The sequence below is a fragment of the Tachypleus tridentatus genome, unplaced genomic scaffold, assembly GCF_004210375.1.
Source record: "Tachypleus tridentatus isolate NWPU-2018 unplaced genomic scaffold, ASM421037v1 Hic_cluster_2, whole genome shotgun sequence".
NCBI lineage: Eukaryota > Metazoa > Arthropoda > Merostomata > Xiphosura > Limulidae > Tachypleus > Tachypleus tridentatus.
In genome coordinates, this window is record NW_027467782.1 from 37,976,849 (window position 1) to 37,999,820 (window position 22,972).

General features: G+C 31.1%; 1 protein-coding gene across 7 annotated transcripts in view; it reads left to right on the forward strand.

Annotated features, from left to right (window-relative positions):
* Positions 1 to 22,972, forward strand: part of LOC143242141 (RNA polymerase II-associated factor 1 homolog) — a 71,828-nt gene that overhangs the window by 20,601 nt on the left and 28,255 nt on the right. The window contains exon 6 of one of the 7 annotated variants that reach the window (XM_076485458.1): positions 3,371 to 4,017. The exons of 4 other annotated variants lie outside the window; for them this stretch is intronic. In XM_076485458.1, the coding sequence (XP_076341573.1) occupies positions 3,371 to 3,457 (87 nt within the window). In that variant the 3' untranslated portion in view covers positions 3,458 to 4,017. Of the gene's footprint in view, positions 1 to 3,370; positions 4,018 to 21,750; positions 21,821 to 22,972 lie in introns of those variants that run through there. 2 more of the 7 variants (XM_076485460.1, XM_076485461.1) reach the window with 2 other exon arrangements.

The following is a 22,972-nucleotide window of genomic DNA, read 5'->3' on the forward strand; positions in this document are numbered from 1 at the left end:
TACTTTCAGTTTTGGATCAGCAACCTCTGCATGAATCAGAAGTTCATCATTTAGAGGGAAATGTTTCATCATGTAATTTGTAGCTGCAATATAGTATTTATTGACACTGGTGTAGAAGCTGATCAGGTCCAGGTCCTTTTCATATTTAACAATGTATTCCTTGGCAGCATTTCCAATAGAAACTGCCTCATCAGATTTGTATAAGGATTCATTGTTGTAATCAAGTTCAGTGATGTTGCCTTCACTGGCTTGATGTATCTGACAAGTATATTTTTAACTTGTGTAATCAGAGTTCTATGCATAATGTGTATGCAAGGTTCTTCTCTTTGCAATATCAAATTGGCTTTCTCAAATAAAGGAATTGCCGACTGAAGTAAAAGACAAAATAACAAGTTCATTTTGTTGTCCAAGAAACTGTCAACTTATCTAACTTGCTCTGCACATAACTTTTCTTGGTTACTTCCTTGCTAGCTTTTGTTTTCTTCTCTTTTTCATTGATTGTCTCTTCTTTAGTTCAAGGTCAGACTGCCTAAACATATATTGAGTGATATCAAATGTTTCTTTGTCTGTTTTGGAGACTGTGTGTCTTGTGTCCCTGTGTGGCTGAGAAGATATCTTGACTGTGTCCCTGTGTGGCCGAGAGGGTGTCTTGACTGTGTCCGAGAGGGTGTCTGTGTGTCCCGAGAGGATATCCTGACTGTTAGTCTTGCTACCTGACTGAGCTGCATGCCTAGCTCCTTTTGAATCTAGTTTTCCTTTTCACAGTGAAAATACTTCTTCAATGGCTTCCACATGTCCAATATTCTGTTGAGGCACATCCCAAGTGATAGCCATCTTGTGTTAACAAGTTGTAGAGTTTTTCTTGTTTCTTTGTCATACAATCCTTGAAACTCTTTGAAATGTTGTTTTCTGCTAGCACTTTTGTCCAGAAAATAGTAGATATATATCAGTATATCAGAAACTAGGCAGGGCAGTTTTCTGGAAGCTTTCTGGGCAGCAATATTCATGAGGTGACAGGCACAGCCCATGAAGTAAATGCTGGGCTGTCATCTTGAGATGTGTCCCATCACACCTTTACCTATACCAGCCATTGTCTGAAGAAAAACTAAGACAGATTTCCCATGGAATTTTCCTCTTTGTCAGTTCATGGTCCAAAAGCTTAAATATTCTTTCCCGTTGAAGCTTCTTTCCATTCCACCATTGTCAAAAGAGAACAAACAATTTTTCCAAGTAAAGGGTCAAGATATCGTACAGCCACTGGATACAGTTTTGAGTCATCCATATCTGTGGATCCATCTGTGGCTAAACTGTAAACACTGTTAGTAAGTATGCTTGAAATCATTTTGTCATCTTCACAACCAAACATTTGTACAATGGCTGTAGTTTTAGTTCTAGCACAACCATATTTTTTCGCTATATCAGTCTGGGAACATTTTTCTGAATAGATGTCCTGCATGATCGGCTACAGCTATGGGTAAATTATGAGCAATGACGAATTACATGAACATCACTTCTGCATTTATGGTTTCATATTCTGAATTTTACTCATAAATGTCGTTATCTGCATCGTTTTTGTCTTCACCTCAGCCTTTTTATGGTGAGATGCTAATTTTGTATGCACCACAAAAAAAATCGATATGACAAACTGTACAAAACACATAACTGTCACTGACTTTTGATGCAATGACCGAAAATTTTGCACTATACTCTTTTTCTAAATTTTTGATTCACAGTTTTAGTCCTTTTAGATTTGCCAGAAACAAGACAATCTGGTGAGCGAGGCCTCTTTTTTTTTTTTTATCTTGTGAACGATCACATTGGTGTTTCTATGCCAATAGAAATACCCATCTACACGAGCTGAGTGGCTGACAAGCACTGATGACGTAACTATAGATTCCCCCATGTACCCAGTATGGAGAAGCACCACACTCAAACTATTGGTAGAGGTCAGAGATACAAATATTTTTTATTATTTCAAGCACAAACATGATTATTGCAAGTAGCCATTTGGACTATGTCTTTTATTTATTATCAAAATTTATCTGTATCTCACTAGAAATTTCCTTTTCACCCCTTTCAAGCCCTGGGGGAACAATTTATCACTTTATTGTATAGGCCTATATAATATATAATAATTTGGGAGTTGCAACAAGTCGTAATATTTGTCTGGATGAACGTATAGTCATAATGGTTACGCTCAAATCGTAATGGTTGGCATCTCTGCAATCAGTGTTTACCATTTTAATTGTAAAGCAAAACTTGACTTTAATTTTACTTTTCAATTATTTCTAACATTTTACATTGCTAGTGCTTTGTTTGCATTATTTGTTACTTTATAAAGTGAATGGATTTCTCTTGCTGTTCTCCTTTATTCAACTACTGTAATGTAAATAACTGAATCCACAAACTAGACTTTGTATTTCTAGCTATTGATCACAGTTTTATTCTAACACTTGATGATTAAAATAGTATAAAATTGTGTACTGTGTAAACTCTTAATTTAATTCAAATATAATATTATCCATTGAATTAGACAATGATGATTTGAAATTTCTATTGGCTACTTTCACAGTAATTTTATGATCTATATAGCATATTTTACTGAGATAACATGTAAATGGAAACCACAAGTATACGACATATTTTAAGTCTACTGACCTTTGATGAAGTTTTGATATCATAGATTGTAGAATGTAAACATGGTAAAGAAAGGCTAAGTGTTTTATAGTATGTTAAAACTTCATACAAGTTATTTTTCAATTAATAATCTATGAGCACAGCATATTAAGGCTTAACAAATGATCCAACTACTATGTAGGTAAAATAATATAAGTTTTAAGATAGAACTCAGAGTTGTTGTCTTGAAAGGGGTGATTACAATAAAATTTTGAAATGACATCAATGTGCAATATTAATGTTTCTTTAAAATAATATAAAAACCTGAACTTACTATTTCAGGAAAGATGTTATGAATAATTGTTATTTTGTTGTAACTTATTTTATATAGGTTTTAATAATAGAAGCATTAGTTTTTTTATAAATATATTGTTAATGAAGTTGTAAAAATGATTAAAATGACTTTTATCCAGTAAAGTCAGAACACACTTCAACAGATTATAATTTTCATTATGCTTTTTGACAGGTTTCCTTATTCATAGAATCTGTAAATTAATCATAGATCATAATATATATAATCCATGTTTTAAAACTTAAAATTACAAAAATAAAAATTTGGTGAGAATTTATGCATATATTTTAAAGATGTTATGCTTGAAATTTAAATTTTGGATTCATGTGAGTAGGATCTTACCTTATCATTATGAAATTTCGCACAAAGCTACACGAGGGTTATGTGTCCCTAATTTAATAGTGTAAGACTAGACAGAAGACAGATAGTAATCACCACCTTGGGCTACTCTTTTATCAGCGAATAATGGGATTGACTACCGCATTATAATGGCTGAAAGGGCGAGCATGTTTGGTGTGACGGGGATTTGAGCCCAAGACCCTTGGATTACAAGTCAAGTGCCTTAACCACGTGGCCATGCCCGAGCATTGTAAAAAGTTGGATTTATACTAGTGAACATATGCAAAGATATCCAAAGGTACTATCATATTCATGATGATAAGAGGTAAAATGCAGTGGTAAGTTTGAGGTAACTAGATACAGTTAAAATACACGATAACTTATTGCGGAGGACTCCAGAAACTGGATTTAACTAGTCTGTATAAAATGGATCTTTAAAACTTTAAAATTGATTTTGAGATTAGGAATCTCACAGTATTATTGAAAAAAAAAAATGTTATAGAAGGAAATACAAAGTGTAACAAGCAAAACAAACGTTGGATGTGTCGCTTTTCATTTTTTTTTATGATAATTTATGGTAATTTTTTTCACTAATTCGTCACCCAGCAATCAATATTAGAGACATGACAGAGGTTTGGTAAAGCACAACATGAAACTGTTTGGAAAGTCTTTCGATGACCTAAGTCTTTTACTATCAGTTAAAGTAAATAATTGCGTGTTTTAACATTACAAGGTAACAGTAGTAAAACTGTATTAAGTTTACTAACAGTAGAGTTAGTACTGTATTTACTTGGGAGTGCTAATGCCAAATTACATCTCATCAGACGAAACATGACTTGCTACATGTTTGACTGAACATTAATAAACTATGAATCTTGAAAATATCAAAATCACTTTAAAAAAAAAACTACAGCACAGTTCTTAAGTCTCAGAATGAGCCAACTGTCATAGAAAATGTTCTTACATGAAATTAGTACAATAAATATCTATTTTAACTAAAAAACTTACAGAACACCCATTTCCACCACGGTGTTAATGAACTGCTTCCCTGCCACAATTATAGCTAACTGTAAAGAGAGTTCAAACAAACACCCTCCTGTTCTACACTAGAAGGAAATGTAGAAAAACAGTTTCAAAATTACTGTTATATCACTTTATAAAATATCTCAGAAAGGACACAAGACTGAAAAGTACAATAAGGTATAAGTTAGTGAGAGCTCTAATAACTTGTCCAGAACCAAATGGTCCAAAAAAATAATGTTTCAAACCTAAAACGTTAAAGAATGTGTGTGACTGACATGAAAAACTTTGATTGATTCTTCATTGTTTAACTTTCTCACGACAGGCTCAATCCCAAGAACTGACCTAATAATTATTCTGTGCTTGTTATAGTGTTACAATGTATTCATAATTATTCTGTGCTTGTTATAGTATTACAATGTATTCATAATTATTCTGTGCTTGTTATAGTATTACAATGTATTCATAATTATTCTGTGCTTGTTATAGTATTACAATGTATTCATAATTATTCTGTGCTTGTTATAGTATTACAATGTATTCATAATTATTCTGTGCTTGTTATAGTATTACAATGTGTTCATAATTATTCTGTGCTTGTTATAGTATTACAATGTGTTCATAATTATTCTGTGCTTGTTATAGTATTACAATGTATTCATAATTATTCTGTGCTTGTTATAGTATTACAATGTGTTCATAATTATTCTGTGCTTGTTATAGTATTACAATGTATTCATAATTATTCTGTGCTTGTTATAGTATTACAATGTATTCATAATTATTCTGTGCTTGTTATAGTATTACAATGTATTCATAATTAGTCTGTGCTAGTTATAGTATTACAATGTATTCATAATTAGTCTGTGCTTGTTATAGTATTACAATGTGTTCATAATTAGTCTGTGCTTGTTATAGTATTACAATGTGTTCATAATTATTCTGTGCTTGTTATAGTATTACAATGTATTCATAATTAGTCTGTGCTTGTTATAGTATTACAATGTATTCATAATTATTCTGTGCTTGTTATAGTATTACAATGTGTTCATAATTATTCTGTGCTTGTTATAGTATTACAATGTATTCATAATTATTCTGTGCTTGTTATAGTATTACAATGTATTCATAATTATTCTGTGCTTGTTATAGTATTACAATGTGTTCATAATTATTCTGTGCTTGTTATAGTATTACAATGTATTCATATCATTTTGACAGGCTTTAAGTGAACACAAGTTTTTTGCACACCAAAAATAATATTTTTTAATGGAGTATTTTTACTAAAAATGTATCTACTAATACTTACATATGTATAAATATATAAATAGAGAATTTCTGTATACCAGTCTGAGTGTTCATTTCTATGTTTGGATTAAAAATCCTTTTTTTTAGTCTCAAAAATTACAAACTGATACATGTAGTTATAAAAAAAATAAGGAAAAAAGTAACCTTCACTGGTACATATAGCTATATAAGAAATAAAAAACAACATACACTGGTACATGTAGCTCTATAATAAATAAAAAAAACAATATACACTGGCAAATGTAGCTCTATAAGAAATAAAAAACAACATACACTGGTACATGTAGCTCTATAAGAAATAAAAAACAACATACACTGGCAAATGTAGCTTTACAAGAAATAAAAACAATATACACTGGTACATGTAGCTCTATAAGAAATAAAAAACAACATACACTGGTACATGTAGGTCTATGAGAAATAAAAAAACAACAGACTGATATCAATAACAATATCCTGACATTATACCACTTCAAGATCAATAACAATATCCTGACATTATACCACTTCAAGATCAATAACAATATCCTGACATTATACCACTTCAAGATCAATAACAATATCCTGACATTATACCACTTCAAGGTCAATAACAATATCCTGACATTATACCACTTCAAGATCAATAACAATATCCTGACATTATACCACTTCAAGATCAATAACAATATCCTGACATTATACCACTTCAAGGTCAATAACAATATCCTGACATTATACCACTTCAAGATCAATAACAATATCCTGACATTATACCACTTCAAGATCAATAACAATATCCTGACATTATACCACTTCAAGGTCAATAACAGTATCCTGACATTATACCACTTCAAGATCAATAACAATATCCTGACATTATACCACTTCAAGATCAATAACAATATCCTGACATTATACCACTTCAAGATCAATAACAATATCCTGACATTATACCACTTCAAGATCAATAACAATATCCTGACATTATACCACTTCAAGATCAATAACAATATCCTGACATTATACCACTTCAAGATCAATAACAATATCCTGACATTATACCCACTTCAAGATCAATAACAATATCCTGACATTATACCACTTCAAGATCAATAACAATATCCTGACATTATACCACTTCAAGATCAATAACAATATCCTGACATTATACCACTTCAAGATCAATAACAATATCCTGACATTATACCACTTCAAGATCAATAACAATATCCTGACATTATACCACTTCAAGATCAATAACAATATCCTGACATTATACCACTTCAAGATCAATAACAATATCCTGACATTATACCACTTCAAGATCAATAACAATATCCTGACATTATACCACTTCAAGGTCAATAACAATATCCTGACATTATACCACTTCAAGGTCAATAACAATATCCTGTCATTATACCACTTCAAGATCAATAACAATATCCTGACATTATACCACTTCAAGATCAATAACAATATCCTGACATTATACCACTTCAAGATCAATAACAATATCCTGACATTATACCACTTCAAGATCAATAACAATATCTTGACATTATACCACTTCTAGATCAATAACAATATCCTGACATTATACCACTTCAAGATCAATAACAATATCCTGACATTATACCACTTCAAGATCAATAACAATATCCTGACATTATACCACTTCAAGATCAATAACAATATCCTGACATTATACCACTTCAAGATCAATAACAATATCCTGACATTATACCACTTCAAGGTCAATAACAATATCCTGACATTATACCACTTCAAGATCAATAACAATATCCTGTCATTATACCACTTCAAGATCAATAACAATATCCTGTCATTATACCACTTCAAGATCAATAACAATATCCTGACATTATACCACTTCAAGATCAATAACAATATCCTGACATTATACCACTTCAAGATCAATAACAGTATCCTGACATTATACCACTTCAAGATCAATAACAATATCCTGACATTATACCACTTCAAGATCAATAACAATATCCTGACATTATACCACTTCAAGATCAATAACAATATCCTGACATTATACCACTTCAAGATCAATAACAATATCCTGACATTATACCACTTCAAGATCAATAACAATATCCTGACATTATACCACTTCAAGATCAATAACAATATCCTGACATTATACCACTTCAAGATCAATAACAAGTATCCTGACATTATACCACTTCAAGATCAATAACAATATCGTGACATTATACCACTTCAAGATCAATAACAATATCGTGACATTATACCACTTCAAGATCAATAACAATATCCTGACATTATACCACTTCAAGATCAATAACAATATCTTGACATTATACCACTTCAAGATCAATAACAATATCCTGACATTATACCACTTCAAGATCAATAACAATATCCTGACATTATACCACTTCAAGATCAATAACAATATTGTGACATTATACCACTTCAAGATCAATAACAATATCCTGACATTATACCACTTCAAGATCAATAACAATATCCTGACATTATACCACTTCAAGATCAATAACAATATCCTGACATTATACCACTTCAAGATCAATAACAATATCCTGACATTATACCACTTCAAGGTCAATAACAATATCCTGACATTATACCACTTCAAGATCAATAACAATATCCTGACATTATACCACTTCAAGATCAATAACAATATCCTGACATTATACCACTTCAAGATCAATAACAATATCCTGACATTATACCACTTCAAGATCAATAACAATATCCTGACATTATACCACTTCAAGATCAATAACAATATCCTGACATTATACCACTTCAAGATCAATAACAATATCCTGACATTATACCACTTCAAGATCAATAACAATATCCTGACATTATACCACTTCAAGATCAATAACAATATCCTGACATTATACCACTTCAAGATCAATAACAATATCCTGACATTATACCACTTCAAGATCAATAACAATATCCTGACATTATACCACTTCAAGATCAATAACAATATCCTGACATTATACCACTTCAAGATCAATAACAATATCCTGACATTATACCACTTCAAGATCAATAACAATATCCTGACATTATACCACTTCAAGATCAATAACAATATCCTGACATTATACCACTTCAAGATCAATAACAATATCCTGACATTATACCACTTCAAGATCAATAACAATATCCTGACATTATACCACTTCAAGATCAATAACAATATCCTGACATTATACCACTTCAAGATCAATAACAATATCCTGACATTATACCACTTCAAGATCAATAACAATATCCTGACATTATACCACTTCAAGGTCAATAACAATATCCTGACATTATACCACTTCAAGATCAATAACAATATCCTGACATTATACCACTTCAAGATCAATAACAATATCCTGACATTATACCACTTCAAGATCAATAACAATATCCTGACATTATACCACTTCAAGATCAATAACAATATCCTGACATTATACCACTTCAAGATCAATAACAATATCCTGACATTATACCACTTCAAGATCAATAACAGTATCTTGACATTATACCACTTCAAGATCAATAACAATATCCTGACATTATACCACTTCAAGATCAATAACAATATCCTGACATTATACCACTTCAAGATCAATAACAATATCCTGACATTATACCACTTCAAGATCAATAACAATATCCTGACATTATACCACTTCAAGATCAATAACAATATCCTGACATTATACCACTTCAAGATCAATAACAATATCCTGACATTATACCACTTCAAGATCAATAACAATATCCTGACATTATACCACTTCAAGATCAATAACAATATCCTGACATTATACCACTTCAAGATCAATAACAATATCCTGACATTATACCACTTCAAGATCAATAACAATATCCTGACATTATACCACTTCAAGATCAATAACAATATCCTGACATTATACCACTTCAAGATCAATAACAATATCCTGACATTATACCACTTCAAGATCAATAACAATATCCTGACATTATACCACTTCAAGACATTATACCACTTCAAGTCAATAACAATATCCTGACATTATACCACTTCAAGATCAATAACAATATCCTGACATTATACCACTTCAAGATCAATAACAATATCCTGACATTATACCACTTCAAGATCAATAACAATATCCTGACATTATACCACTTCAAGATCAATAACAATATCCTGACATTATACCACTTCAAGATCAATAACAATATCCTGACATTATACCACTTCAAGATCAATAACAATATCCTGACATTATACCACTTCAAGATCAATAACAATATCCTGACATTATACCACTTCAAGATCAATAACAATATCCTGACATTATACCACTTCAAGATCAATAACAATATCCTGACATTATACCACTTCAAGATCAATAACAATATCGTGACATTATACCACTTCAAGATCAATAACAATATCCTGTCATTATACCACTTCAAGATCAATAACAATATCCTGACATTATACCACTTCAAGATCAATAACAATATCCTGACATTATACCACTTCAAGATCAATAACAATATCCTGACATTATACCACTTCAAGATCAATAACAATATCCTGACATTATACCACTTCAAGATCAATAACAATATCCTGACATTATACCACTTCAAGATCAATAACAATATCCTGACATTATACCACTTCAAGATCAATAACAATATCCTGACATTATACCACTTCAAGATCAATAACAATATCCTGACATTATACCACTTCAAGATCAATAACAATATCCTGACATTATACCACTTCAAGATCAATAACAATATCAATATCCTGACATTATACCACTTCAAGATCAATAACAATATCCTGACATTATACCACTTCAAGATCAATAACAATATCCTGACATTATACCACTTCAAGATCAATAACAATATCCTGACATTATACCACTTCAAGATCAATAACAATATCCTGACATTATACCACTTCAAGATCAATAACAATATCCTGACATTATACCACTTCAAGATCAATAACAATATCCTGACATTATACCACTTCAAGATCAATAACAATATCCTGACATTATACCACTCAAGATCAATAACAATATCCTGACATTATACCACTTCAAGATCAATAACAATATCCTGACATTATACCACTTCAAGATCAATAACAATATCCTGACATTATACCACTTCAAGATCAATAACAATATCCTGACATTATACCACTTCAAGATCAATAACAATATCCTGACATTATACCACTTCAAGATCAATAACAATATCCTGACATTATACCACTTCAAGATCAATAACAATATCCTGACATTATACCACTTCAAGATCAATAACAATATCCTGACATTATACCACTTCAAGATCAATAACAATATCCTGACATTATACCACTTCAAGATCAATAACAATATCCTGACATTATACCACTTCAAGATCAATAACAATATCCTGACATTATACCACTTCAAGATCAATAACAATATCCTGACATTATACCACTTCAAGATCAATAACAATATCCTGACATTATACCACTTCAAGATCAATAACAATATCCTGACATTATACCACTTCAAGATCAATAACAATATCCTGACATTATACCACTTCAAGATCAATAACAATATCCTGACATTATACCACTTCAAGATCAATAACAATATCCTGACATTATACCACTTCAAGATCAATAACAATATCCTGACATTATACCACTTCAAGATCAATAACAATATCCTGACATTATACCACTTCAAGATCAATAACAATATCCTGACATTATACCACTTCAAGATCAATAACAATATCCTGACATTATACCACTTCAAGATCAATAACAATATCCTGACATTATACCACTTCAAGATCAATAACAATATCCTGACATTATACCACTTCAAGATCAATAACAATATCCTGACATTATACCACTTCAAGATCAATAACAATATCCTGACATTATACCACTTCAAGATCAATAACAATATCCTGACATTATACCACTTCAAGATCAATAACAATATCCTGACATTATACCACTTCAAGATCAATAACAATATCCTGACATTATACCACTTCAAGATCAATAACAATATCCTGACATTATACCACTTCAAGATCAATAACAATATCCTGACATTATACCACTTCAAGATCAATAACAATATCCTGACATTATACCACTTCAAGATCAATAACAATATCCTGACATTATACCACTTCAAGATCAATAACAATATCCTGACATTATACCACTTCAAGATCAATAACAATATCCTGACATTATACCACTTCAAGATCAATAACAATATCCTGACATTATACCACTTCAAGATCAATAACAATATCCTGACATTATACCACTTCAAGATCAATAACAATATCCTGACATTATACCACTTCAAGATCAATAACAATATCCTGACATTATACCACTTCAAGATCAATAACAATATCCTGACATTATACCACTTCAAGATCAATAACAATATCCTGACATTATACCACTTCAAGATCAATAACAATATCCTGACATTATACCACTTCAAGATCAATAACAATATCCTGACATTATACCACTTCAAGATCAATAACAATATCCTGACATTATACCACTTCAAGATCAATAACAATATCCTGACATTATACCACTTCAAGATCAATAACAATATCCTGACATTATACCACTTCAAGATCAATAACAATATCCTGACATTATACCACTTCAAGATCAATAACAATATCCTGACATTATACCACTTCAAGATCAATAACAATATCCTGACATTATACCACTTCAAGATCAATAACAATATCCTGACATTATACCACTTCAAGATCAATAACAATATCCTGACATTATACCACTTCAAGATCAATAACAATATCCTGACATTATACCACTTCAAGATCAATAACAATATCCTGACATTATACCACTTCAAGATCAATAACAATATCCTGACATTATACCACTTCAAGATCAATAACAATATCCTGACATTATACCACTTCAAGATCAATAACAATATCCTGACATTATACCACTTCAAGATCAATAACAATATCCTGACATTATACCACTTCAAGATCAATAACAATATCCTGACATTATACCACTTCAAGATCAATAACAATATCCTGACATTATACCACTTCAAGATCAATAACAATATCCTGACATTATACCACTTCAAGATCAATAACAATATCCTGACATTATACCACTTCAAGATCAATAACAATATCCTGACATTATACCACTTCAAGATCAATAACAATATCCTGACATTATACCACTTCAAGATCAATAACAATATCCTGACATTATACCACTTCAAGATCAATAACAATATCCTGACATTATACCACTTCAAGATCAATAACAATATCCTGACATTATACCACTTCAAGATCAATAACAATATCCTGACATTATACCACTTCAAGATCAATAACAATATCCTGACATTATACCACTTCAAGATCAATAACAATATCCTGACATTATACCACTTCAAGATCAATAACAATATCCTGACATTATACCACTTCAAGATCAATAACAATATCCTGACATTATACCACTTCAAGATCAATAACAATATCCTGACATTATACCACTTCAAGATCAATAACAATATCCTGACATTATACCACTTCAAGATCAATAACAATATCCTGACATTATACCACTTCAAGATCAATAACAATATCCTGACATTATACCACTTCAAGATCAATAACAATATCCTGACATTATACCACTTCAAGATCAATAACAATATCCTGACATTATACCACTTCAAGATCAATAACAATATCCTGACATTATACCACTTCAAGATCAATAACAATATCCTGACATTATACCACTTCAAGATCAATAACAATATCCTGACATTATACCACTTCAAGATCAATAACAATATCCTGACATTATACCACTTCAAGATCAATAACAATATCCTGACATTATACCACTTCAAGATCAATAACAATATCCTGACATTATACCACTTCAAGATCAATAACAATATCCTGACATTATACCACTTCAAGATCAATAACAATATCCTGACATTATACCACTTCAAGATCAATAACAATATCCTGACATTATACCACTTCAAGATCAATAACAATATCCTGACATTATACCACTTCAAGATCAATAACAATATCCTGACATTATACCACTTCAAGATCAATAACAATATCCTGACATTATACCACTTCAAGATCAATAACAATATCCTGACATTATACCACTTCAAGATCAATAACAATATCCTGACATTATACCACTTCAAGATCAATAACAATATCCTGACATTATACCACTTCAAGATCAATAACAATATCCTGACATTATACCACTTCAAGATCAATAACAATATCCTGACATTATACCACTTCAAGATCAATAACAATATCCTGACATTATACCACTTCAAGATCAATAACAATATCCTGACATTATACCACTTCAAGATCAATAACAATATCCTGACATTATACCACTTCAAGATCAATAACAATATCCTGACATTATACCACTTCAAGATCAATAACAATATCCTGACATTATACCACTTCAAGATCAATAACAATATCCTGACATTATACCACTTCAAGATCAATAACAATATCCTGACATTATACCACTTCAAGATCAATAACAATATCCTGACATTATACCACTTCAAGATCAATAACAATATCCTGACATTATACCACTTCAAGATCAATAACAATATCCTGACATTATACCACTTCAAGATCAATAACAATATCCTGACATTATACCACTTCAAGATCAATAACAATATCCTGACATTATACCACTTCAAGATCAATAACAATATCCTGACATTATACCACTTCAAGATCAATAACAATATCCTGACATTATACCACTTCAAGATCAATAACAATATCCTGACATTATACCACTTCAAGATCAATAACAATATCCTGACATTATACCACTTCAAGATCAATAACAATATCCTGACATTATACCACTTCAAGATCAATAACAATATCCTGACATTATACCACTTCAAGATCAATAACAATATCCTGACATTATACCACTTCAAGATCAATAACAATATCCTGACATTATACCACTTCAAGATCAATAACAATATCCTGACATTATACCACTTCAAGATCAATAACAATATCCTGACATTATACCACTTCAAGATCAATAACAATATCCTGACATTATACCACTTCAAGATCAATAACAATATCCTGACATTATACCACTTCAAGATCAATAACAATATCCTGACATTATACCACTTCAAGATCAATAACAATATCCTGACATTATACCACTTCAAGATCAATAACAATATCCTGACATTATACCACTTCAAGATCAATAACAATATCCTGACATTATACCACTTCAAGATCAATAACAATATCCTGACATTATACCACTTCAAGATCAATAACAATATCCTGACATTATACCACTTCAAGATCAATAACAATATCCTGACATTATACCACTTCAAGATCAATAACAATATCCTGACATTATACCACTTCAAGATCAATAACAATATCCTGACATTATACCACTTCAAGATCAATAACAATATCCTGACATTATACCACTTCAAGATCAATAACAATATCCTGACATTATACCACTTCAAGATCAATAACAATATCCTGACATTATACCACTTCAAGATCAATAACAATATCCTGACATTATACCACTTCAAGATCAATAACAATATCCTGACATTATACCACTTCAAGATCAATAACAATATCCTGACATTATACCACTTCAAGATCAATAACAATATCCTGACATTATACCACTTCAAGATCAATAACAATATCCTGACATTATACCACTTCAAGATCAATAACAATATCCTGACATTATACCACTTCAAGATCAATAACAATATCCTGACATTATACCACTTCAAGATCAATAACAATATCCTGACATTATACCACTTCAAGATCAATAACAATATCCTGACATTATACCACTTCAAGATCAATAACAATATCCTGACATTATACCACTTCAAGATCAATAACAATATCCTGACATTATACCACTTCAAGATCAATAACAATATCCTGACATTATACCACTTCAAGATCAATAACAATATCCTGACATTATACCACTTCAAGATCAATAACAATATCCTGACATTATACCACTTCAAGATCAATAACAATATCCTGACATTATACCACTTCAAGATCAATAACAATATCCTGACATTATACCACTTCAAGATCAATAACAATATCCTGACATTATACCACTTCAAGATCAATAACAATATCCTGACATTATACCACTTCAAGATCAATAACAATATCCTGACATTATACCACTTCAAGATCAATAACAATATCCTGACATTATACCACTTCAAGATCAATAACAATATCCTGACATTATACCACTTCAAGATCAATAACAATATCCTGACATTATACCACTTCAAGATCAATAACAATATCCTGACATTATACCACTTCATTATAGATCAAGATCAATAACAATATCCTGACATTATACCACTTCAAGATCAATAACAATATCCTGACATTATACCACTTCAAGATCAATAACAATATCCTGACATTATACCACTTCAAGATCAATAACAATATCCTGACATTATACCACTTCAAGATCAATAACAATATCCTGACATTATACCACTTCAAGATCAATAACAATATCCTGACATTATACCACTTCAAGATCAATAACAATATCCTGACATTATACCACTTCAAGATCAATAACAATATCCTGACATTATACCACTTCAAGATCAATAACAATATCCTGACATTATACCACTTCAAGATCAATAACAATATCCTGACATTATACCACTTCAAGATCAATAACAATATCCTGACATTATACCACTTCAAGATCAATAACAATATCCTGACATTATACCACTTCAAGATCAATAACAATATCCTGACATTATACCACTTCAAGATCAATAACAATATCCTGACATTATACCACTTCAAGATCAATAACAATATCCTGACATTATACCACTTCAAGATCAATAACAATATCCTGACATTATACCACTTCAAGATCAATAACAATATCCTGACATTATACCACTTCAAGATCAATAACAATATCCTGACATTATACCACTTCAAGATCAATAACAATATCCTGACATTATACCACTTCAAGATCAATAACAATATCCTGACATTATACCACTTCAAGATCAATAACAATATCCTGACATTATACCACTTCAAGATCAATAACAATATCCTGACATTATACCACTTCAAGATCAATAACAATATCCTGACATTATACCACTTCAAGATCAATAACAATATCCTGACATTATACCACTTCAAGATCAATAACAATATCCTGACATTATACCACTTCAAGATCAATAACAATATCCTGACATTATACCACTTCAAGATCAATAACAATATCCTGACATTATACCACTTCAAGATCAATAACAATATCCTGACATTATACCACTTCAAGATCAATAACAATATCCTGACATTATACCACTTCAAGATCAATAACAATATCCTGACATTATACCACTTCAAGATCAATAACAATATCCTGACATTATACCACTTCAAGATCAATAACAATATCCTGACATTATACCACTTCAAGATCAATAACAATATCCTGACATTATACCACTTCAAGATCAATAACAATATCCTGACATTATACCACTTCAAGATCAATAACAATATCCTGACATTATACCACTTCAAGATCAATAACAATATCCTGACATTATACCACTTCAAGATCAATAACAATATCCTGACATTATACCACTTCAAGATCAATAACAATATCCTGACATTATACCACTTCAAGATCAATAACAATATCCTGACATTATACCACTTCAAGATCAATAACAATATCCTGACATTATACCACTTCAAGATCAATAACAATATCCTGACATTATACCACTTCAAGATCAATAACAATATCCTGACATTATACCACTTCAAGATCAATAACAATATCCTGACATTATACCACTTCAAGATCAATAACAATATCCTGACATTATACCACTTCAAGATCAATAACAATATCCTGACATTATACCACTTCAAGATCAATAACAATATCCTGACATTATACCACTTCAAGATCAATAACAATATCCTGACATTATACCACTTCAAGATCAATAACAATATCCTGACATTATACCACTTCAAGATCAATAACAATATCCTGACATTATACCACTTCAAGATCAATAACAATATCCTGACATTATACCACTTCAAGATCAATAACAATATCCTGACATTATACCACTTCAAGATCAATAACAATATCCTGACATTATACCACTTCAAGATCAATAACAATATCCTGACATTATACCACTTCAAGATCAATAACAATATCCTGACATTATACCACTTCAAGATCAATAACAATATCCTGACATTATACCACTTCAAGATCAATAACAATATCCTGACATTATACCACTTCAAGATCAATAACAATATCCTGACATTATACCACTTCAAGATCAATAACAATATCCTGACATTATACCACTTCAAGATCAATAACAATATCCTGACATTATACCACTTCAAGATCAATAACAATATCCTGACATTATACCACTTCAAGATCAATAACAATATCCTGACATTATACCACTTCAAGATCAATAACAATATCCTGACATTATACCACTTCAAGATCAATAACAATATCCTGACATTATACCACTTCAAGATCAATAACAATATCCTGACATTATACCACTTCAAGATCAATAACAATATCCTGACATTATACCACTTCAAGATCAATAACAATATCCTGACATTATACCACTTCAAGATCAATAACAATATCCTGACATTATACCACTTCAAGATCAATAACAATATCCTGACATTATACCACTTCAAGATCAATAACAATATCCTGACATTATACCACTTCAAGATCAATAACAATATCCTGACATTATACCACTTCAAGATCAATAACAATATCCTGACATTATACCACTTCAAGATCAATAACAATATCCTGACATTATACCACTTCAAGATCAATAACAATATCCTGACATTATACCACTTCAAGATCAATAACAATATCCTGACATTATACCACTTCAAGATCAATAACAATATCCTGACATTATACCACTTCAAGATCAATAACAATATCCTGACATTATACCACTTCAAGATCAATAACAATATCCTGACATTATACCACTTCAAGATCAATAACAATATCCTGACATTATACCACTTCAAGATCAATAACAATATCCTGACATTATACCACTTCAAGATCAATAACAATATCCTGACATTATACCACTTCAAGATCAATAACAATATCCTGACATTATACCACTTCAAGATCAATAACAATATCCTGACATTATACCACTTCAAGATCAATAACAATATCCTGACATTATACCACTTCAAGATCAATAACAATATCCTGACATTATACCACTTCAAGATCAATAACAATATCCTGACATTATACCACTTCAAGATCAATAACAATATCCTGACATTATACCACTTCAAGATCAATAACAATATCCTGACATTATACCACTTCAAGATCAATAACAATATCCTGACATTATACCACTTCAAGATCAATAACAATATCCTGACATTATACCACTTCAAGATCAATAACAATATCCTGACATTATACCACTTCAAGATCAATAACAATATCCTGACATTATACCACTTCAAGATCAATAACAATATCCTGACATTATACCACTTCAAGATCAATAACAATATCCTGACATTATACCACTTCAAGATCAATAACAATATCCTGACATTATACCACTTCAAGATCAATAACAATATCCTGACATTATACCACTTCAAGATCAATAACAATATCCTGACATTATACCACTTCAAGATCAATAACAATATCCTGACATTATACCACTTCAAGATCAATAACAATATCCTGACATTATACCACTTCAAGATCAATAACAATATCCTGACATTATACCACTTCAAGATCAATAACAATATCCTGACATTATACCACTTCAAGATCAATAACAATATCCTGACATTATACCACTTCAAGATCAATAACAATATCCTGACATTATACCACTTCAAGATCAATAACAATATCCTGACATTATACCACTTCAAGATCAATAACAATATCCTGACATTATACCACTTCAAGATCAATAACAATATCCTGACATTATACCACTTCAAGATCAATAACAATATCCTGACATTATACCACTTCAAGATCAATAACAATATCCTGACATTATACCACTTCAAGATCAATAACAATATCCTGACATTATACCACTTCAAGATCAATAACAATATCCTGACATTATACCACTTCAAGATCAATAACAATATCCTGACATTATACCACTTCAAGATCAATAACAATATCCTGACATTATACCACTTCAAGATCAATAACAATATCCTGACATTATACCACTTCAAGATCAATAACAATATCCTGACATTATACCACTTCAAGATCAATAACAATATCCTGACATTATACCACTTCAAGATCAATAACAATATCCTGACATTATACCACTTCAAGATCAATAACAATATCCTGACATTATACCACTTCAAGATCAATAACAATATCCTGACATTATACCACTTCAAGATCAATAACAATATCCTGACATTATACCACTTCAAGATCAATAACAATATCCTGACATTATACCACTTCAAGATCAATAACAATATCCTGACATTATACCACTTCAAGATCAATAACAATATCCTGACATTATACCACTTCAAGATCAATAACAATATCCTGACATTATACCACTTCAAGATCAATAACAATATCCTGACATTATACCACTTCAAGATCAATAACAATATCCTGACATTATACCACTTCAAGATCAATAACAATATCCTGACATTATACCACTTCAAGATCAATAACAATATCCTGACATTATACCACTTCAAGATCAATAACAATATCCTGACATTATACCACTTCAAGATCAATAACAATATCCTGACATTATACCACTTCAAGATCAATAACAATATCCTGACATTATACCACTTCAAGATCAATAACAATATCCTGACATTATACCACTTCAAGATCAATAACAATATCCTGACATTATACCACTTCAAGATCAATAACAATATCCTGACATTATACCACTTCAAGATCAATATACCACAATATCCTGACATTATACCACTTCAAGATCAATAACAATATCCTGACATTATACCACTTCAAGATCAATAACAATATCCTGACATTATACCACTTCAAGATCAATAACAATATCCTGACATTATACCACTTCAAGATCAATAACAATATCCTGACATTATACCACTTCAAGATCAATAACAATATCCTGACATTATACCACTTCAAGATCAATAACAATATCCTGACATTATACCACTTCAAGATCAATAACAATATCCTGACATTATACCACTTCAAGATCAATAACAATATCCTGACATTATACCACTTCAAGATCAATAACAATATCCTGACATTATACCACTTCAAGATCAATAACAATATCCTGACATTATACCACTTCAAGATCAATAACAATATCCTGACATTATACCACTTCAAGATCAATAACAATATCCTGACATTATACCACTTCAAGATCAATAACAATATCCTGACATTATACCACTTCAAGATCAATAACAATATCCTGACATTATACCACTTCAAGATCAATAAACAATTTGTTTTTAATATATATCTTTGACTAATTAGCTCGATCTCAAGACAGTTTTTATTCATTGGTTAAAACATGAGGTTACATCTTATGTGACCTCGTATTTTTCATAATATTGTGTATTGATGTGTGAACCTTAACACTAGGAGAAACTTCTGTCAGTTTAATAAAACATACACTCTCAAAATCAAATATTTCTGCCTACATTTGTTTCTAAATTAGCGAGAGCTATGCCTGAACTTAATGGAGCTCCACGTGTGGTCATTTGGGTCATCTGTCGAGCAATAAAAGTGTAAGAAAAAAGTTCATGTTTTTGGTTTAAATCTAATTTCACACAGATTTTACGCTGAGTTAGTTTGTCGGTAAATAATTTGACTTAAGTTTAAGTAATGATAATTTCTCACTGTTGTTCTTTTAGTCAGTTCAAGAGACTTAAGAATTATAGTCAGATTGTTGTGGTTATACATACATTGACATACCAGAGAAATGATTAATAAATATTCTGTCAGACAGTTTCCGTTTTTGTAAACAGGAATCAAATTCTAACTATTGCAGTCCATCTGAGTTTTTCATCTGCGTGTTGAGGAACAGACTGTGTTATACCTTAAACAATTCTTCTTAAACTTGTTGTTATTTGTTGTTAAGCACAAAGCTACACAAGGGGCTATCTGTGCTCTGCCCACCAAGGGATGGAAACCAGGATTTTAGCAGTATAAACCCACAGAAATACAGCTGTGCCACTGGGGGCTCCTCTTAAATTATTTCAACATCTGTGAATTTTTTTATTAGGTTATTGTATGTTATGTCCTATATTACCTTGTGCATAGAGAATGCTTTATGGCTGCCAACTGTAACAGAAATACTTCCAAAAACTTGTGATTCAATTTTCTGATTGATTAACTGCACAGAGAATGTGAACTGTGAGAACCATTCTGGTGGGCAAGTACTTGATGTCTGGTCTATTGTTCCTGTTTATTGTAGATTCTGCTGATTTTAATACATATTTTCTTAAAGCCAAGCCATCCATCATCAGCATATTTACCAGTGAATTTCTTTTTTCTGCTGTCAATTCCTGATACATACATTTTACTTTTGAGAGGCCAGCAATCATAGGCTGAGTGATCAGTTATTTCTAGAATTACCCCTCAGTTTTTGTTGTGTAATAGCTTGGCTTTTACACTTTGTCCACCTTTGGGCTCACTTTACATAATACTACTGAGTTTCACAAATTTCCTACAGGAGCATTATTTGTGATTCAAAAATCAGAACTGTATATTTTCAACTAAGATCTGAAGGCATTCACATGGAGAATGCGCTCACTTGGTCTGCAGCTTCAGCCACTGTATGGACATATGGAATTCCCAGTCCTATTCTGAAGTCATTATCTCCCATGACTTTCTTTTTATTTTGGTAATCTATTCATTTGGCTGCTGTTGATTCAGTA